Raw genomic sequence first — 17,861 nt, forward strand, 5'->3', positions numbered from 1 at the left:
AGTTCAAATCCCAGCCTTACTCTTCGAGCTCTGGGAACTTGAACAAGATACTTCACCTCTCAGAGCCTATATTTCCTCGGCTGTCAAAGGGAAATGAGATAGTAACTGCACCATAGGAGAGTGCTCCCAACCAAAGTACGTGTTCTGTAAGTGTCAGTAATGAGCACAGACACAGTACGATTGCCTCTAGGTGAGGGTGGCGGTAACTGAGGGAGCATGTGCTGAACACCCTGGATGAGGAAGAGACCAGAACAAAGGAAAAGAGAAGCAGCAACAATTAGAAAAATAAAAGCAGTCCCAAGCATATGTTAAACATGAAAACCTGAGCGTAGAGGAGACCACGGTAAGTTTTTCTAGAAACAGGGACTGCTAGAATGTTGACAGAGGATGGGTATTCCCAGCAAGCTCCACGTCAATCCAGAATGGAGGAGCAAACCCTGTGACCCCCGACTCACTGCAGGCAAACCCAGAGAAGGAAAACAGTCCTGAACGAGAACACCGAGTGGATGAGGGGTGATTTTAACTGGGCCTGAAAGCCAGTACCTCCAAAGAATACTCCCCGGGCCAACCTCGTGGTTGTGCAGTTTGTGTGATCACACAGGCTACTGCTGCTATCATGCACTTCTTAATACTTTTTTAACAAGGGGACAAGCATTTTGTCTCTGTGCTGGGCCCCTCAAATGTTGTAGCCAACTTCGGATACACAGGTAAAGAACATTCGTAGGATTAACACACACAGAATAAAATCTAAGGGCTGAATAGTAAAGAATTTCCCATTATAATCAGACCAGAAAACAATTATTCAAACTGTCATTGAAAATCCTACACTGACCATTAATTTAAGAGACAAAATGGCCCTAACTGGTTTGGCTCAGTGGATAGAGCATTGGCCTGCAGACTCAAGGGTCCCAGGTTCGATTCCAGTCAAGGGCATGTACCTTGGTTGCGGGCACATCCCCAGTGGGAAGTGTGCAGGAGGCAGCTGATCAATGTTTCTCTCTCATCGATGTCTCTAACTCTATCCCTCTCCCTTCCTCTCTGTAAAAAATCAATAAAATATATATATTTTTTTAAAAAAGACAAAATGTAGCTATTGCCTATTACAGCAAACCCAAGGTCTCCTTCAAACATGTTTCATTCTAGAATTTCTTTAATGCAAAGTAATCACTCTGATCACCATCAGGGCATTTTGCAAAACATACCCTTATCGTCATGTTAAAGCGCAATTATTCACTTGTACCTCTTCTGTCTCCCTTCCTGGATCTCGGGTGCCTGGAAGGTGAGGTCATCTTGTTCATCTATGTATCCTTCAGGCATAGTACACGATAGGCCCACATAAATCTCCGAGGAATGAACGAAAAGACCAAGTGTCCTTCACAACTGCTGATGTGAGTCATGAAATAAACCAGATTCTCTTGCCCAGATAGGGCAGAGAAAGGCTGCGATACTGCATTTTTGCAGCATAGATGCCGATGCCAGCAGAATGACAAGCCCAATTCCTTAGAACATATCCCTGCCCTAAGTAAACAGCTCTACAGAAGGCCTAGGCTTCCATTTCTGCAATAAAACAACCATCCCATAACCACTTTTGTTCTAATTACAATAAGGTATCATTTATCTGAACTTCTGAGACCTGCCCTGTCCCAGGCTAATATCAATTCCAGAATTCGGATATTTTAACTTCCAAGGAACGTAAGGCCTTATACAGTGCACAGTACAGAGAAGTTCCTCATTACACTTAGCACTTCAAATATTAACATAACATGGTTTATTAATATTGGTAAGAAATGAGCTTTAAAAGTATATATACCCTCAATGGGGAAAGGACAGTCTTTTCAGCAAGTGGAAGTGGTAAACTGGATATCCACATGCAAAACAATGAATTTGGACCCTCATCTTACACCACTTACAATAATTAACTCAAAATGGATTAAAGACCTAAACCTAAGACCAGAAACTATGAATCTCCAGGGGAAAAAACAACAACAAAAAAACAAGGGAAAAGCTTCAGGACACTGGACTTGGCAATGATTTCTTGGATATGACACCAAAAACATAGGCAACAAAAGCAAAAATAAGACAAACAGGTCTACATCGAACTTTCAAAGTTTTGTGCAAAGGACACAAAACTTAGCATAACTTCACTCTCATTAAAATGCCACTACCAAAAGACTAGAAAACAACAAGTGTGGGTGAGCATGGAATGGGAATCCTCATGCACTGCTAGGGGGATTGTAAAATTTTCATTGTGCAGCCACAATGAAAAACAATATGGAAGTTCCTCAAAAAAGTAAAAAGAGAATTACTAGGCCCTGGCCAGGTAGCTCAGTAATTTAGAACATCATCCCAATACGCCAAGGTTGCCGGTTCGACCCCCAATCAGGGAACATATAAGACTCAACCAATGAATGCATGGATGGGTGGAACAACAAATCTATCTTTCTCTCTCTCTCTCAAATCAATCAATTGATCAATCAATAAAAATTCTTAAAAAATAGATATACTATATGATCCAGCAATCCACTTCTGGGAGTATATATATATGAACTGAAATATCTCGCAGAAGTATTTCCATACCCAGGTTCATGCAGCATTATTCACAACAGCCAATCAGAGAGCAAAGAACCACAGGGAGTGGGCCTAAGCCATCAGGGCTCCCAGATTGGAGAGGGCTCCCAATTGAAGAGGGTGAAGGTCGTGCTGAGGGACCCACTCCCCACCCCCCCGCACAAATTTCATGCACCGGGCCTCTAGTATACACAGAATGGAATATTTTTCAGTCTTTAAAAAGAAGAAAATTTTGTCACATGCCACAATTGGTGACCCTTGAGAACAATGCAGTGCCATTGGATTTCTATCATTTGCACACCAAACTGCTGACCACTCCACTCCCTGAATCCAGCAAGTCAAAGCCCTAGTGAAACTGTCTTCCCTGACTTTCTGCTGCAACAGCCTTCTTCCTGGAGTCCTTGCCTGTTGGCTCCACCCACCCAATCCCGGCTAGGGGCTCAGCTAGTGACCTGTCCAATCACAAGTATGGCCCTGCACCCTCCGTGTTAAAATACAATTGGCCTCCCAGTCACACAGGATAAAGCCTTTACTACTTGCCCTTTCAGACTACAACCTGCCCACTACCTACCCTTCCAGCCACATTGCTCACCAACCCCCCCACACACGCTCATGCAACCTGACACTGCCAAGCTTTGCACCTGCTGGTTTTTCTGCTCAAGATACTCTTCCTTCCCTGCCCATTTGTAAAAACATCTACTTCTTCATTCTCCAACTCAAACATCATCTCCTTTGGAAAAGTCACCATCCTCCTCAGCACGGTCACTCCTTACTTCTTTCCCTGTGTATTATTTTCACAACTGAGGTAGAGGATGTCTGTGTCCCACCCATATCCTCTCGGCCTGGCCAGTTCAGTGCCCGCTGTCCTGACTTCCAGCTGCCAGCACCTGCATTTCTTGGCCTGACTGCTTCCTCTGGCTGCTGGACCTGTTTTGCTCACTCATGTGGCAGGCTCGAAAGTGCTTGGGGATTCATGCCCAAACACCCCCACCTAGCAGTGCTCAACCAATGACCGATAGGGTTGCTGTTTGAACCCCAGCTCCCTGACCTGGGGTAGGGATAACAAAGGTGCATGTTCTATACAGGCTCCCAGGGGCCCCCGGGGGGTACAACTCCAGCTCTGCTCAGTGAGCACTGGCTCTGGAACACCTTTCACTGGCTGCCTTCCCTCCCCTGTCTCACCCCTTCACCTCTCAAACTACCGGCAGTTAAATGCTTTTCCAGCATCTGCTTCGAAGGTAATAACAACACCTAGTATTTCCATAGTATTTACTGTGTGCCAGACACTATTTTAAACACTCATTTGACCTTCAGAGCACCCCTGTAACATAATCCAAAATTTAGATAGTGGACGTTGGGCATTATGGCAGTCACCCCTTATCTGCAGGGGATAAGATGCAAGACCCGCAGTGGGTGCCGGAAACCTTGATTAGCAGCAAACACTGTATATACTCTGTTGCTTCCTATATATACTTACCTATGATAAAGTTTAGGCACATTAAGAGATTAACAATAACTAGATACAACAATATACTGTAATAAAAGTTGAGACTATGGTCTTTCTCTCTTTCAAAGTATCCTATTGCACTGCCCTCACCCTTCTTGTGATGATATGAGAGAAACTGCCTACATGATGAGATGAAGTGAGGTGAATGACGTAAGCACTGGGATAGCATTAGGCTATACTGACCTCCTGACCATGTCAGATTAGAAGGATAGCTGCTTTGGATGATCCTAGATCAGGGAGCCATGACAGTGTCAATAGTTATATGTCAGGAGAGGAAGATGTTGATGGCTGAGAAATTTTAATATTTTCAGACTGCAGTGACCATGGGTAACTGGAACTGCGCAAAGCAAATCTTCGCATAAGAGACGAGGACTACTGCACAAGGTTAAGAAACTCACCCACGGCCATAGAGCTAGTAAATATATTTAGCATCTTTCACATTCTATTATAACCATCTGTGTATGTGTCTTTCTTCTTCATTGGACCATGACCCTCTCAAGGGAGAGACCTTTTTAAAATCTTTTTCAACATTCCCAGCATCTAGCAGAGAACCAGGCATGTAGCAGATGCTCAAGAAATATGGGTTTTGAAAAGTCCCTGCACTCTGCTACTCAAACACGCTATGTGCTTTTCCTTCCTCTGTGCCTTTTTGCAAATAGGAGCCCTGAAACACTTTTTCTGTGTATCCCTCTTGCCCTTGTCCACTCTCTTCCACTCTCCCCCCCGCCACCCTCTCCCCAGCCCCCGCCACACACACACACACACACACACACACACACACACACACACGACAAGAATTCCTGATCCTTGTTGGGGCAGTCAAAATGAGGAATTCTCACATCTGGGGCAAAACAGATGTCAGACAGCATATGACCCCTCTAACATCAAGTAAACAAACCCAATTGCTCATACATGAATCAGTGCACTTTTGCCAAGCTGTTATTTATGTACTTATTTTCATTTGAGAGACTCTTATTTATCATGGAACATGTCTTCTTCCCCATAAACTTCACTAACACTCAATTCTCCCTTATCTTGAAGAACTTCCCTCAACCCAGTCTTTTCCCCTAAGCCACCAAATTGCTATGACCTCCTGCCTTCTATGTGACTGTCAATATCTACTTGGTCTAAATTCTGACCTCGACCCCTGCATCTTCCACCCACATCTCTATTTAGATCTATTGGAGTTAGTCATATATAATAAAGAAGAGCTTCCCTGCACCATTGTGCTAAGCCTTGACATTTTTGTGGGCTTTCAACCGTAGGGTCCGGGCAACTCTGTCCTGAACTCCTGACTTCAAACCGCATCCCAGTCATCTTGACACCTTTGGCTCCCACTTGCTTCCCAATCTGCTACTGCTCCTCTCCAGGTTACGGCTCTGTCCTCTGCCAGATTCTCATGTTTTCCATCACTTATGTAACTAATTCCCTGTATTATAGTCTTTCAGTTTGAAATACCTCTAGTGGTTTTTATTTCCTGACTGGACTGCAACTAATACAGAAATTGACAAAGACTAGGCAAAAAAAAAAAGACACACCAAAAAAGCTAGGAATAAAAACAACCACCGCCACCTCACATTTATGAAAGGCTCACTATATACTAGACACTCTCATGGTAGTGTGTTTTTGAAATGAACTCAATGGATTACCATAGCAACCCTGTGATGTAGGTACCTCTGTTATCCCCCTTTTAAGATGAGGAAACTGAGGCTCAGAGAGATAAAAATAATTTGCTGTTCCAAAGACTGTAAGTAGTGGAGCTGGGACTCAAATCCAGCTGGCCCCAGAGAGCTCTCTCCAAAACACAAAGGCCAGCACAGTGTTTCAAGCAGGGAGGTACTCAACAGGATCAAGTGCAACTAAGAAGTCAGGTACGATAAGGGCTGCAAGGCATCTACTGGATTTAGCAATAAGGAAGTCACGAGGAGCCCAGAACAGGAAAGTCAGAAACCAGACAGCACGAGGCTGGCCAGTAAGCCAGAGGTTAGGAAGGAGAGACAAGAGGAGCAAACCTTTCTCTCAAGAAGTTTGGCTCTGAAGAGGAGTCACAAAATCAGACAGATGAAAGAGAGGCAGCGTTTTCTTCACTCTTGCTTCGTTCTAGAAACGAGAGCAACTTGAATGTTTAAATATTGACAGGACTGAGCCAGTTGAGAGGGAGTCTGAAATCGTGAGGCAGGAGAACAACAGAGCAGGGTCTGGTCTCCAAGAGGCCAGAGGGGCAGGCTGTACAGTCCAGGATCCACTGAGAATCTCTTCTACTGCAACAGAGGGCAGAACGCAAGGATGGCTGCAGATTCAGAACATTTTGTATTTTGGTGAAGTTATTTTACTCTGGCTTCTATCTTTTCTGAGCTAGAAAACGAGGCCATTAGCAGAAGAAAGGGTGGAGTGGAGGGGTGAAGGGTGTGAGGAGTAGAGAAAAGCTTGAGATAAGCCACAGTACTGAATGGGGGCCGACTGTGGAAAGACAGGAGTCCCCGGCCAGAGGCCCCAAGTGTAGCTGGAATGTGTGGTTTTACATGGGCAGGAATTCTCAAGGTACCTTCAGCCCGAGGTGAAGGCAAAAGACATGAACAAATGGGATGACCCAGATTAGGTGTAAAAGAAGGAACGCAAAGAAACTGAGTAAAAGACAGGGGCAGGAGCAACTGACCAGATGAGCCATGGACTATAGAGGAGGTAGGTGAACGCAGGAGGTCAGAGAACATGTGTAGTCAGTTATTACTGACGAAGGAGAGAGTAAGGCAAGAAAAGATGGCATCGGATGGCATTATCTCTGAGCAGGAACAGTTTTGATGTTATAGTACAAGGGTGTGGCCATGGGAGAGGGCAGTTTATTTCAAAAAAAAGAAGTGAAGGTGACTGGAAATAGGGTAAAAAAACATGCACAATAAAATAAAAAAAATTTTTAATCCTGAGAATTTTGGATAGAGTTCCGTGAGGTGAGGGCATGATTTGAGAAGACAGTGAGTTGAAGAGAGAGAGGTCTAAAGATTTTAACAAACAGGAGTGGGAAGAAAAAGGTAGTGGAAGGTCTGCAATGGACATTTGTTGTTTCTGCTTGTCCAATATCCATCGGTCCTATTTCTAATAAAAGCATCTTCACTTTGCTTTTGAGGCCACCTCTTTCCTCCTCAGGCACCAAGAGGACTTCCAAAATATTCGTAATATTCTATAGTTTAACCTGGAGGATAGGAACATGAGTGTTCATGTTATTATTTTTTAAACCATATAGATACACTAGAGGCCCAGTGCACGAAATTCGTACATTGGTGGGGGGGGGGGTTCCCCAGCCTACACCTTTTCCAATCCAGGACCCCTCAGGGGAATGTCCAACTGCCTCTCGCAATCCGGGAACACTGGCTCCTAACCACTCACCTGCCTGCCTGATGGCCCCTAACCCCTCTGCCTGCCTACCTGATCACCCTTAACTGCTCCCCTACTGGCCTGATTGCCCCTAACTGCTCCCCTGCTGGCCTGATCACCCCTAACTGCCTCTGCCTCACCCCAAACCCAGGACCCAAGATTCCCTCCTTCTGGCCTGTCGCAGGCACCCAGGACCTGGGCTGGCTTCGCCCGGGCTGGCCACAGCCGCAAGGGACTGTGGGCGGCAGCTTCACCTGAGCCGCAGCTGCAGGCATCCAGGACCGCGGGGCGGGCAGCTTGTCCCTCTCCTGGGCCACAGGCACAGGCGCTGGCGCCTGGTGGCTTGTCCCTCTCCCGGGCCGCAGCCTGGCTGGTCCCCATTCCTCTCTCGCAAGCTCATTTGTGCCTGGTGGTCCCCATTCCTCTCTCCCCAGTGTTGAGTGTCTGAGCCATTACAGCACAATGGCGTGATGACCATTTGCATATTAGATCTTTATTATGTAGGATTTTATTCTTTAGATTAAAGAGATGCATTTTATATACTTTGGATATATATTTCACAGTTCAAACACACACATTAAAACTCCTTTCCCCACACTCTAAAGATAAGGACCAGTGTCAGGTCTGAGCCATCCAAGTTACAAAGATTGTCTTCGGCGCCTGACCCAATTTAGGTCCATGAGACACCAGCCCAAGCTTTTGCTGGAACTACAGGAAAGAGGTGCTCTCTTTCTGCTGTAGTTGTGCAGCTTGTTTGTACAGCATATCCCTTCCCTAGCTGGAGAATAAAGCTAACACCGAAGAACGCAGAGACAAGAGGAAGGTGGCAGATTCCCAACATCATTTGAATATCTAGTTCCAGGCATCCCTGAAGCCAGATACCTGGCGCTCTTCAACAACACGAGCCAATTTGCCTTTGGTTTATGACCTTTTAACTAAAAAGAAACCTAACCCAGTAGTAGAGTCAAACAAAGGATTCTCAATTCAACAGCCTGTGTGACCCTTTTCAACACATAAGCCAAACCACGCCCTCCTTCTGCTCAAGACCCTGCAATGACTCTCAAAGTAAAGGCTAAAGTTCTCGAGGTGGCCTACCAGGCCCTACACAGTCTGCCCCCATCGCACCACACCCTCAACCTATGACTTTCCATTGCTCACTCTGCCCTAGCCACACTGGCCTCTGGGCTAGTCCCTGACACCCCAAAAATGTGCCGTCAGGCCCCTGCTTTGGCTGTTCCTCCCACCTGGACACCCCTCCAGACATCCACTCACAAACTGCCTCACTTTCTTCTCCTCTCTGCTCCAGTCTCAAGTTCTCAATAAGGCCTACCCGTATCCCACCCTCACAGCCAGTGATCCTGAACACTCCCCTCCCCGCCCTGCTGCTTCTTCCTGCCATAGCATTTATTACATAATACAGTAAATGTACCCAATGAGGGCGAGAGTCTTCAACTGGTTGATTCATCTCAAGTTCCCAGAACAGTGCCTGACTCTTAGCAGGCCTTCAGATATCTGCTGAATGAACAAATAAAAAGGCACGAGCCTCCAAGGAGCAGAATTTGGTTGGTAAAGAAAGGACACTAACTTTCATCTCCTGAACCTGATGTGCGTGGAGTACAGGAGGAAAAGACACCTCCATTTCAAAGACTTCAGGGGAAGCAGTGGCCTAAGGGGGCTGGAACTAGGTGGAAGAGTTCAGTAAAGAGGCTGAGGATGTGGGTAGGGATGTTAACCACCATTGGGGCTTAAGAGGGATTGATGTTAAATTTGGGGAGACACATGGGAGTTGGAGACTGAGTCAGGGGAGAAGCAGCCCAGAGCGGTTTGCAGATGAAAGTAAAAAAAAAAGAGTGATGGACCAGTGGTTTACTTACATTTTAGCTGGAGATGAAGGCTGTAGTGGTAGAGGGCCTGGTGAGCTAAGCCGCTTTAAAAGAATTCGTCTTAGCAACTCTTGGTAGGAAGGGTTCTTCCCATTGCTCCATGGTTTGAATGATTTTAGATTTTGTGGGTGGAGAGGCCATGGTCTTTCCCTCCTCCCAGTACCCCAGAGGCCATTCAGAACTGTTTGCTGGACCGGGGCACAAGGCATCCCTGTGCATGGCACCATCCTGGGCCCACAGAAAGCAATTCCCCTCACGTAATACAATAATCCCCTGCACTAAAAGCAGCCTGTCAAATGCTCATTCTCCAAGCCCAGAACTGACTCTGAAGCAGGCATCTAGGATCACAACCCTAATATCTCAAAAGCCAAGAAAACAGGCTTCTTTTTTTTCTTGTTTATTTATCCTCACCCAAGGATATTTTTTCATTGATTTTTTAGAGAAAGTAGAAGGGAGGTAGAGAGACAGAGAGAGAAAGATCGATGTGAGAAAGACACAGCCATTAGTTGTCTCCTGCATGCACCACGACCAGGGCCGGGGATTGAGCCCGCAACCCAGGTACGTGCCCTTGACCAGAATGGAACCCAGGACCCTTCAGTCCGCAGGCCAACGTTCTATTTCACTAAGCCAAACCGGCTAGGGCAGAACAGACTTCTTTTTAAAGACAAACCGGCGCATTCAATGTTCCTACCTGCCCTGCATGCTGCCCAGGCAAGAAAAAGCAGGGCAAAGGGAAGCCTTCCTTCCACTGGTCCTGATTCACCTTTGATGCCTGTCAGCTTCTCTCTACAGAAATTTCTCCAGAGTTATGAAAACATATATGCACATGCCAAGATTCAAGGAAAAGGTTACTCCCAGAGAAACAAATTATATTGCTTAGCCTCTAGGGAAAAGTGAGTTACTATAAATCAGACCCTTGGGAATGATGTCATTTTGGTGTTCCTTACAGCTCTAAGGAGACTTATTAAATATTCAATAATTATCCCTGGCCAGTGTTCTCAGTGGTCAGAGGGTCGGCCCATGCACCGAAGGTCTCGGGTTCAATTCCTGGTAAAAGGCACGTGCCTAGGTTGCAGGTTTGATCCCTGGCCCAAATGATGTGTCTTCTCTCTCTCTCTCTCCTCTCTCTCTCTCTCTCTCTCTCTCTCTCCCGCCCCCTCCCCTTTCTACTCTCCCTAAAAAAAAAAATCAATGGAGCCTGGCTAGTGTGGCTCAGTTGGTTGAGCATCATCCCATGCACTAAGATGTCCCCAGTTCGATTCCTAGTCAGGGCACATGCCTGGGTGGTGGCTCAATCCCCAGGGGGGGCATGCAGGAGGCAGTCAACTGATGCTTCTCTCTCATCGATGTTTCTCTCTCTCTCTCCCTTCCTCTCTCTCTAAAAATCAATAAGAACATTTTTTTTAAGAATCAGTGGTTCCCTAATTTCACTTAGTAGTAGAACAAGAAGGAATTCATTTCATATTTTACTAGGAGGAGGAAACCCTGATCACAAGTGTTGAGAACAATTCTAATTTCTGCAACTAGTAACAAATGTCAACAGCAGCACTAATACAATCTCGGCTCAAGCCCTGGTCACAGCTGACCTGGCGATGGGGGAGGGGGTGCGGCCCCTTCCCCGCCACTGGACTCTGCTGTCTCTCAAAGCAGCAGGAGGGTTACGCTGCTCGGAGAAAATCAGGAGCCTCTCTCTGCACAAAGAAGGTCAAAGGGCGAGCTTTCTTTCCATCGACCACAAAACCAGTGTCTGCCAAACCTAAATAGTGTGGGAGGCCGTCAGAGGTGAAGGGAGCCCAGACAGAAAACCACAGCTGAGTCTCCCCCGGCCGCTGGGGTCTGAGTCAGGTGACTTCTCAGGGCACACAACAAACCTAAACAAAGATCCCGCCCCACATGACAGACGGGGGAAGATGACTGGCAGTGAGAGCGACGCTGCCCAGACCTGCTGCAGAAAACCATTAACTCGTACTTCTTGGCAGCTCCAGCCAACCGGAGGGACCTACAAGTTACTTTGCAGCGCAGCCTTCGGGGATGCGCCAGGAGGAACTTGGGACCCCCATCCCAGGGCACAGGCGCCGAGCACTGCCCGCAAGCCTTCGGCCCCAACCCGCAGGCGGGACCCCTCCCACCAGCTCTCTCTCACCAGCGCTCCAGACCCGTCACAGCCTGGCAAGCCCGTCCCCTCCGGCCGCTTCCCCCGCGGCTGCGACCCCACGGGGGCGGCAGAGAGGAAACGCTTTTTCCAAAGGAAAGGCTCTGGCGGCAAGGGTACGGCTATGCCCCCCCCACCACCACCCCCGGGAAGGGGCGCCAGGGTGGGCGCGGCCCGGTGCCCAAGGGAGCTGGGAATCCATCATCCCCTTCGGGAGAGACACAACCCTCCCGATCCCCAGCTAAACGCGCCCCACCTTGTCGCCGAAGCTGCGGGCCATCAGCAGGTCCGGGCTGGGCGTGCTGTCGCCGCCCACGGCCTCCTCGCTGCTGGAACCGGCCAGCGGGTGCGGCATGTCGCGCAGGGAGTGGGGCCCCGTGGACGGCAAGGCCTTGGGGAGCCCGCCCGACATGGCGAGCACCGCCCGGAACGCGCGGCCGAGGCCCCGCTCCGCTGCAGCTCTGCCAGAGGCCCTGCACCCGCCGGGCTGGAAGCCGCCGCCGCCGCCCGCCGGCACCTCTCTGCCCGCGGGGCTGGGCTGGGCTGGCTGCTCCGCGCCGCGCGCCCCCGCTCCGCGCCCAAGCCCCGCGGTCCGCTCGCACCTTGGCCGCTGGCGGCCGGCCAGCACCGCCACGCCGCCCAGCCCGCTCGCGCCCCGCCCCCGCGGCGCCTGGGCCACCCGGGAAGGAGGGGAGGGGACAGGGGGAACCGGAGGAGGGAGGACGGGAGGCCGGCAGCCCCGCCCCGCCCGCCGCCCCGCAGGAAGTGCGCCCTGAGCCCTCGGCCTGGGTCCTCCTAGTGTCCAACCTCGCCTCCTAGAGAGCGGCCCTGTGGAGGCTGCGCGCTGTGCCCAGCGCAGATGTTTAACGGAAATCGGAGGTGGAGAAAGACGTTGGAGGAGCCTGTTCCGTTCCACCCGCGTTTACTGGTGCGCCCACGGGCAGCCACGCTTGGAGATGGGGGCTTGGGAGCACGCACCTGGGTCGGGATCTTCTGGCCCTTAAAATAACCCAAAATGGAAGGAATTGTGGGCCATAATAGGAGTGGCATAAAGGACTATTATTAGGCTCAAAGGAGAGAACAATTCAAGGAGATGACCTGGGGTTTCTTCAGATGCACACTGAGACCCCGTGCCATCTTGCTTCTGCAGCTAAGCTGCGTTTATGTAAGGTTAAACCCCATGAGCGAACATCAGTAAGTAAAGAGAGGGAGTGCTACCAATGATACGACTTCAAACTCACACCTGGACCGAACTGAAGCTTTTTTGAAAGAACAGTGAGAGTTAAGCTCTTTTTCGTGCTTTTGTGCTTCCTTTCAGGCCTTTGGCTGAGCTGGATTCTCAGCTTTCTTTGCCAGCAGAGTGGAGCTAGGCAGGCATTGCTTTAGCCACGTGGGGTGGAAGTTCACTTCCTTCTCCCACCTTACCTGTCTCTGCAGCGTTTGCTCTTAGGCCAAGTCAGTAGAGGCTATCAGTCCAGGCAAGAACTAATCAATACTAACAATGTAACAGGTAGGGTGGCTTATCGTAAGGGAACACATTTTTCCCTATCTGTTCCCAAACTTTCGGTTTGTCCCGTTTCACCACAAATCTTGAAGCTGGGATTCACTGTGGTCTACACCACACTTTAACCTAGAAACAAGTGATGTTTCGGCAGGAGGAGAATGCAGAAAGTTGAAACTGACCCAAAATATCACTCAGAGACTCAATGAGCTTCAAAGATCTTCCTTATTCTCCCCAGCGTGATTCATTGGGCCTTAGTCCTTAGTTATCATTTTTTGTTTCCTCTGCACGTGTCTGCCTTGTGGGGAGACCAGGGCTCAGAGGGCACTGGGAACAATTTTAAGTGCTGCATCTACCTTACAGGATGCCAATGTCTGGTCCTCTTGGAACTGGGTAAGATTAACACTTTTATATTCAACAGCTGCTTGACAACTGCTACAGACCCTATTCATGGTTCTTCTGATTGGAGTTAAAATAAACAGCATGAATATAACTAGAAATGAGTGTTCTATAGAAGTATAGCATAGAGATTTCTTATTGAATGGCGGTATTTATTTTAGCAACCAGGCTGCCGTACCATAATGGAGATTTTATTAAGACTCCACACAGCTTTCTCTTCAAGGACACCAAGGAAGAGTTAAATGTGAATGACATTGGAAGTCCTACTTGGTCACCACAAGTGGGGGTGACCCTGAGCAAGTTGCCTAACATTAATGAACCTGTTTTCTAACCTAAAGGGAGGAGCACAGGGAGCAAGGTGGTGGTGTGGGAATGAAATCGTATTCCTAGCAAAATACCGGTTGTGGCATAGACGCTCCCTTCCTTTCCCCCTCTGTCAAGTTTCCTCTGCTACTCTTATGAAGTGATAATCCCAACATCTTCATAATTAAACATGCTGCACTCCAAACTCCTCTCTTTGCCCAGTTTGAGTCAGAGTACCAATTTGTATGCTCCCATCCCGCCAAAAAACCCTCAAACAAAACAAAAACATAAAACCAGAGTTCCTGAAAGGCTGGATTCAAAATTGAAACAGTTTATTTATTTATTTTTCAATTTCCTGGTTGGTCAGTGGCATCTGGCCACAATGATCCAGTGGGTAGTCATCAAAACTAAAGAAAGTGAACTTCGGTGGAAAACATTTTGGTAAAAGTTTCCACCATTCATTTTTAGCCCAGGACTCCCTATTCATATTCACCATTTCCTGTTGTATTGCAGTGTTCCTTGTGGTGGAAAACTGATAGTGAAATAACGTTAAGTGTCCCAAAGTAGGTGACTATGTTTTTACGAAAGGTTTTCAAAGCAACATGGAGCTAAGGAGGAAACGTGAAGTTTTTATGAGATTTTATTTTATTTCTTATCAATTGGTTTTGAGAGACAGAGAGGGAGAGAGAAAAACATTGATTTGTTGCTCCTCCCATTTATGCCTTCATTGGTTGATTCTTTCAGGCCCTGACCAGGATCCACCTCACAACCTTGGTGCACCTGGACGACACCAACTAACTGAGCTACTTGGCCAGGGCCTGAAAATTTTATGTCAGAACAGAAAATTATTGCATTTGGTGGAATTTGTGGAGGGCTGAGCTCTGAGGAAGAACAAACTAGATATGTGTGTGGGGGGGGGGGGGGGGGGAGCACAGGGAAGATGCCACCAGAACCCAAGAACTGAGCCTGGGGCCTTCCCGCATCCATAGGGAATCTTAGGCATTTAGGCTTGTGCCTTGCAAGGGCTGGGGTCCTGGGCCCCAAAACTGGTAAGTTTGCCAAGCTGGAATCCTGTAAATCTCACTAGCAAGTCTGTGAGAACTTCAAATGAGCACCCAGACCTCAGAAACAAAGCAGAGACACAACAGAGCATTCTCTTTCTCTCCCCTGGTACAGCATGTGCTTAGGCTGTATTCATGTTTGTGTTAGCTGCTCACCCTCTTCTGGTTTTTAATACAATCATGGCTTTATTCTACATGGTATCCCAAACCCTGCCTCAAAATAACACCAGCACTTCTGAAGTGGACGGCTGATGAGGACAAAGGAGGTTTTTAAAGAGCATTCAGAGTGACATGGACAAAGCCACAGAGGGCTGTCTCAAACAAGAGGGACAACTGAGAAGGCGCTGTCGCCAACAGAGGCAAAATTGTGTGGATGATTGAATTCAGCCAATGGCATCCCAGGAAAAAGCAAAAGCCAGCAGGTCCACTTGAGGCTAGGATCTGAAGAGTTTTGCAAACAAGAAATTGGACCTTGCCCCAGAACCAGCAGAGATGCTTGAGGGTAAATGGTAGGGCATTTATCTTTCTATATTGAAGTGCCTGGCCCCCCAAAACATGGTGACCCTTTGCAGTGGGTAATGCAGCACAGATCATGGGATTGGTGCCCAAGGACCACCTACCTGTGAGTTTGTTCACGTGCCAACTTCTAGACCCCACCTAAGAGATTCTGATTCTGGGGTGGGGCTGAAATCTAAGTCTTTTATTAACAACTGCTGCTCATGTTGATGCGGGTCTATAGACTGCACTTTGACAGACACTGTTCTTAGAGCTCCACCCATTTCTCTAAACCAGAAATTGACATTCCAAACCTCCTTTTGTATACAGTATTTTAAGTGCTCGCTTTGGAGAAATTTCCTGTTTCCTGAAAAGTGCCTAAAACACAAATTTCTCTTACAAAATGCTATTGCAGCGAACTTTACCCTATGCTGTTATGGTTATTTTTATTGAGGACCTACCAGGTGCTGCAAGTACAGAGGGGCTCAGATGAATTAAATTATCTGCTGACATTCATTTTTTAGTGCTGGCTATGAAGTGCCTCACGATGGAGTGAATATTTTCCAGAGCTTCAGAAACTTCTTTTGGCTGGCCGGGTGGGCTCCTAGTAACAAGGGCCTCATCTGGCCATAGAAGTGCAATTCACCACCATCACAAGGGACACCTGCTACTTGGCTTTCTTCACAAGCAGGCTCTGGAGTGTGGGGGTGTGCATGTATCCTTTTGCGGTGGCCACCCAGCAGGGCCTGGGCAGGAGGAGATACCGAGCTGACAAGCCCTGGCACGGAATCTTATTCACCGTGAGTTTTTGGATAAGATAGAAACACCTATTTACTGGCTATGTGCTCCATGAAAGTGTGTGGGTCCATTACTAGGAATGATCCTTACAGGGCATCTAGAAGAGGAGCATTCAGATATCACATGACCCAGCAGTTTCATTTCCCAGACCACAACAGAAATGCATGTGGATCTTCATCAAAAGATGGATTCAAGAATCTCCACATTGGCGCTATTTATAAGTTTACATAATCAGGCATCTAGTGCATGATCCTAACTTCATAAATGAGGAAGCTGAGGCCCAGAGATATTAAGTAACTTGTTCAAGGCCAAACCAGCTAGTGCTATTGCTAGTGCACCCTGCCAAGTGGATGCATAGTGTCCACATGTGGGTTTGGGGAATACTAGTTTAGGTAAAGCCAAAAGGTAAAGGAGTGAAGAAAGAAAGAGGCTCAGCTGGAGTGGTTCAGTTGGTTGAGCGTCGCCCTGTACAACAGTTGGCAACCGATCTATGTTTCTATCTCACATCAATGTTTCTCTCTCCATTCCTCTCCCTAAGCATGTCCTCGGGTGAGGATTTAAAATTAAAAAAGAGAGTGCTCAGTAACTTTTATTTGCCTACCAGTCATCTGCCCCTCTTCACTGTTGTCCTGTCCCTTCTTCTCTCTCCCTACAAATGCAGTTTTGTGAGGTTCTGATGTCTGGTGCTGCTACAGCCATCTTGTGGCCAAGAGTGGAGACATACCCGATACCCTGAGGATAGCAGTGTAGATAAGAGCCTGTGTTCTGAGGGCACCAGTGAGCCACTGCACCTAACCCCAGACATCTTAAGTAAACCATAAACACCACTGTGGTCTCAGACAGATTAATTGGGATCCCTGTAACACACAGTTGAATGCATCCTTAGAGATTCTGTAGACAAGGAATGCAAGCAGGCAGGAGAGAAGCGAAGAATCGAGTTTCCCTTTGTGGGTCGTGGTGTTCCTATCAGCAGAACCATCCTCCTAGCACAAGCATTCTCGAAAGGGGAAATGGACTCTTGGGGTGGGGGTGGGGCAAAAAACTCTTAGATATTACAAGGGCTTGTGGCCCTCCAAAGTTACCTGCTAAAATCTTATGTCTTAATATTTGTTTTTTCTCATTAGGGAAAATTTAAATCTAATCAACTTTTCCCCAGTGGAGGCAGTGATAAGGAAAAAAAAAAGTTGAGAAACACTGCTCTCTAAGACAGTGGTCGGCAAACTGCGGCTCGCGAGCCACATGCGGCTCTTTGGCCCCTTGAGTGTGGCTCTTCCACAAAATACCACATGTGGGCGCGCATGTACAGTGCAATTGAAACTTCGTGGCCCATGTGCAGAAGTCAGTATTTTGTGGAAGAGCCACACTCAAGGGGCCAAAGAGCCGCATGTGGCTCGCGAGCCGCAGTTTGCCGACCACTGCTCTAAGATGTGGAAAAAGCAATAAGAGGAACAGAGCTCCTGCCTCTGAATTCCACCCGCTGTTCCCACACCTTTGCCCCACTGTGGTAGCTCCAGCCAAGCCCGCTCTGCCAGCCCCTCCTGCGCTTTGTTAACCAGGTGCCTTGTACAGGCCCACAGGCTCATCCTAGTCACACAGAGGGAGTGAGACTGCAGGCACAAGGCCTTGTCCTTCTGTATAACCTGTGGGCAGAGTAGCAAGATGGTGCTGGGGCCACAGCAAGAGAAGTATAGTCAGTACCCAGCTTAAACAGATCCAGGCTAGGTGACTTGCTAATGGTAAGGCTTCCCTCACACATGAGGTAATTAATTATGCTGAAGCTTCAGGATTCTCTGATTGGTTTTCTGTGCCCCAGCTCAGGCCTCTT

The 17,861-nt window shown here is 47.9% G+C and overlaps 1 protein-coding gene across 3 annotated transcripts in view; it reads right to left on the reverse strand.

Annotated features, from left to right (window-relative positions):
* Window positions 1–12,083, reverse strand: part of SNX30 (sorting nexin family member 30) — a 168,555-nt gene extending 156,472 nt beyond the window's left edge. For 2 of the 3 annotated variants that reach the window (XM_070430897.1, XM_070430899.1), the window contains exon 1: window positions 11,736–12,083. In XM_070430897.1, the coding sequence (XP_070286998.1) occupies window positions 11,736–11,891 (156 nt within the window). In that variant the 5' untranslated portion in view covers window positions 11,892–12,083. The remainder of the gene's footprint in view (window positions 1–11,735) is intronic. The other variant, XM_070430898.1, reaches the window with a different exon arrangement.
* Window positions 12,084–17,861: the final 5,778 nt, after the last annotated feature.

The sequence above is a fragment of the Myotis yumanensis genome, unplaced genomic scaffold, assembly GCF_028538775.1.
Source record: "Myotis yumanensis isolate MYYU_CA2020_CCGP unplaced genomic scaffold, mMyoYum1.0.hap1 SCAF_12, whole genome shotgun sequence".
In the NCBI taxonomy this organism is placed as follows: domain Eukaryota; kingdom Metazoa; phylum Chordata; class Mammalia; order Chiroptera; family Vespertilionidae; genus Myotis; species Myotis yumanensis.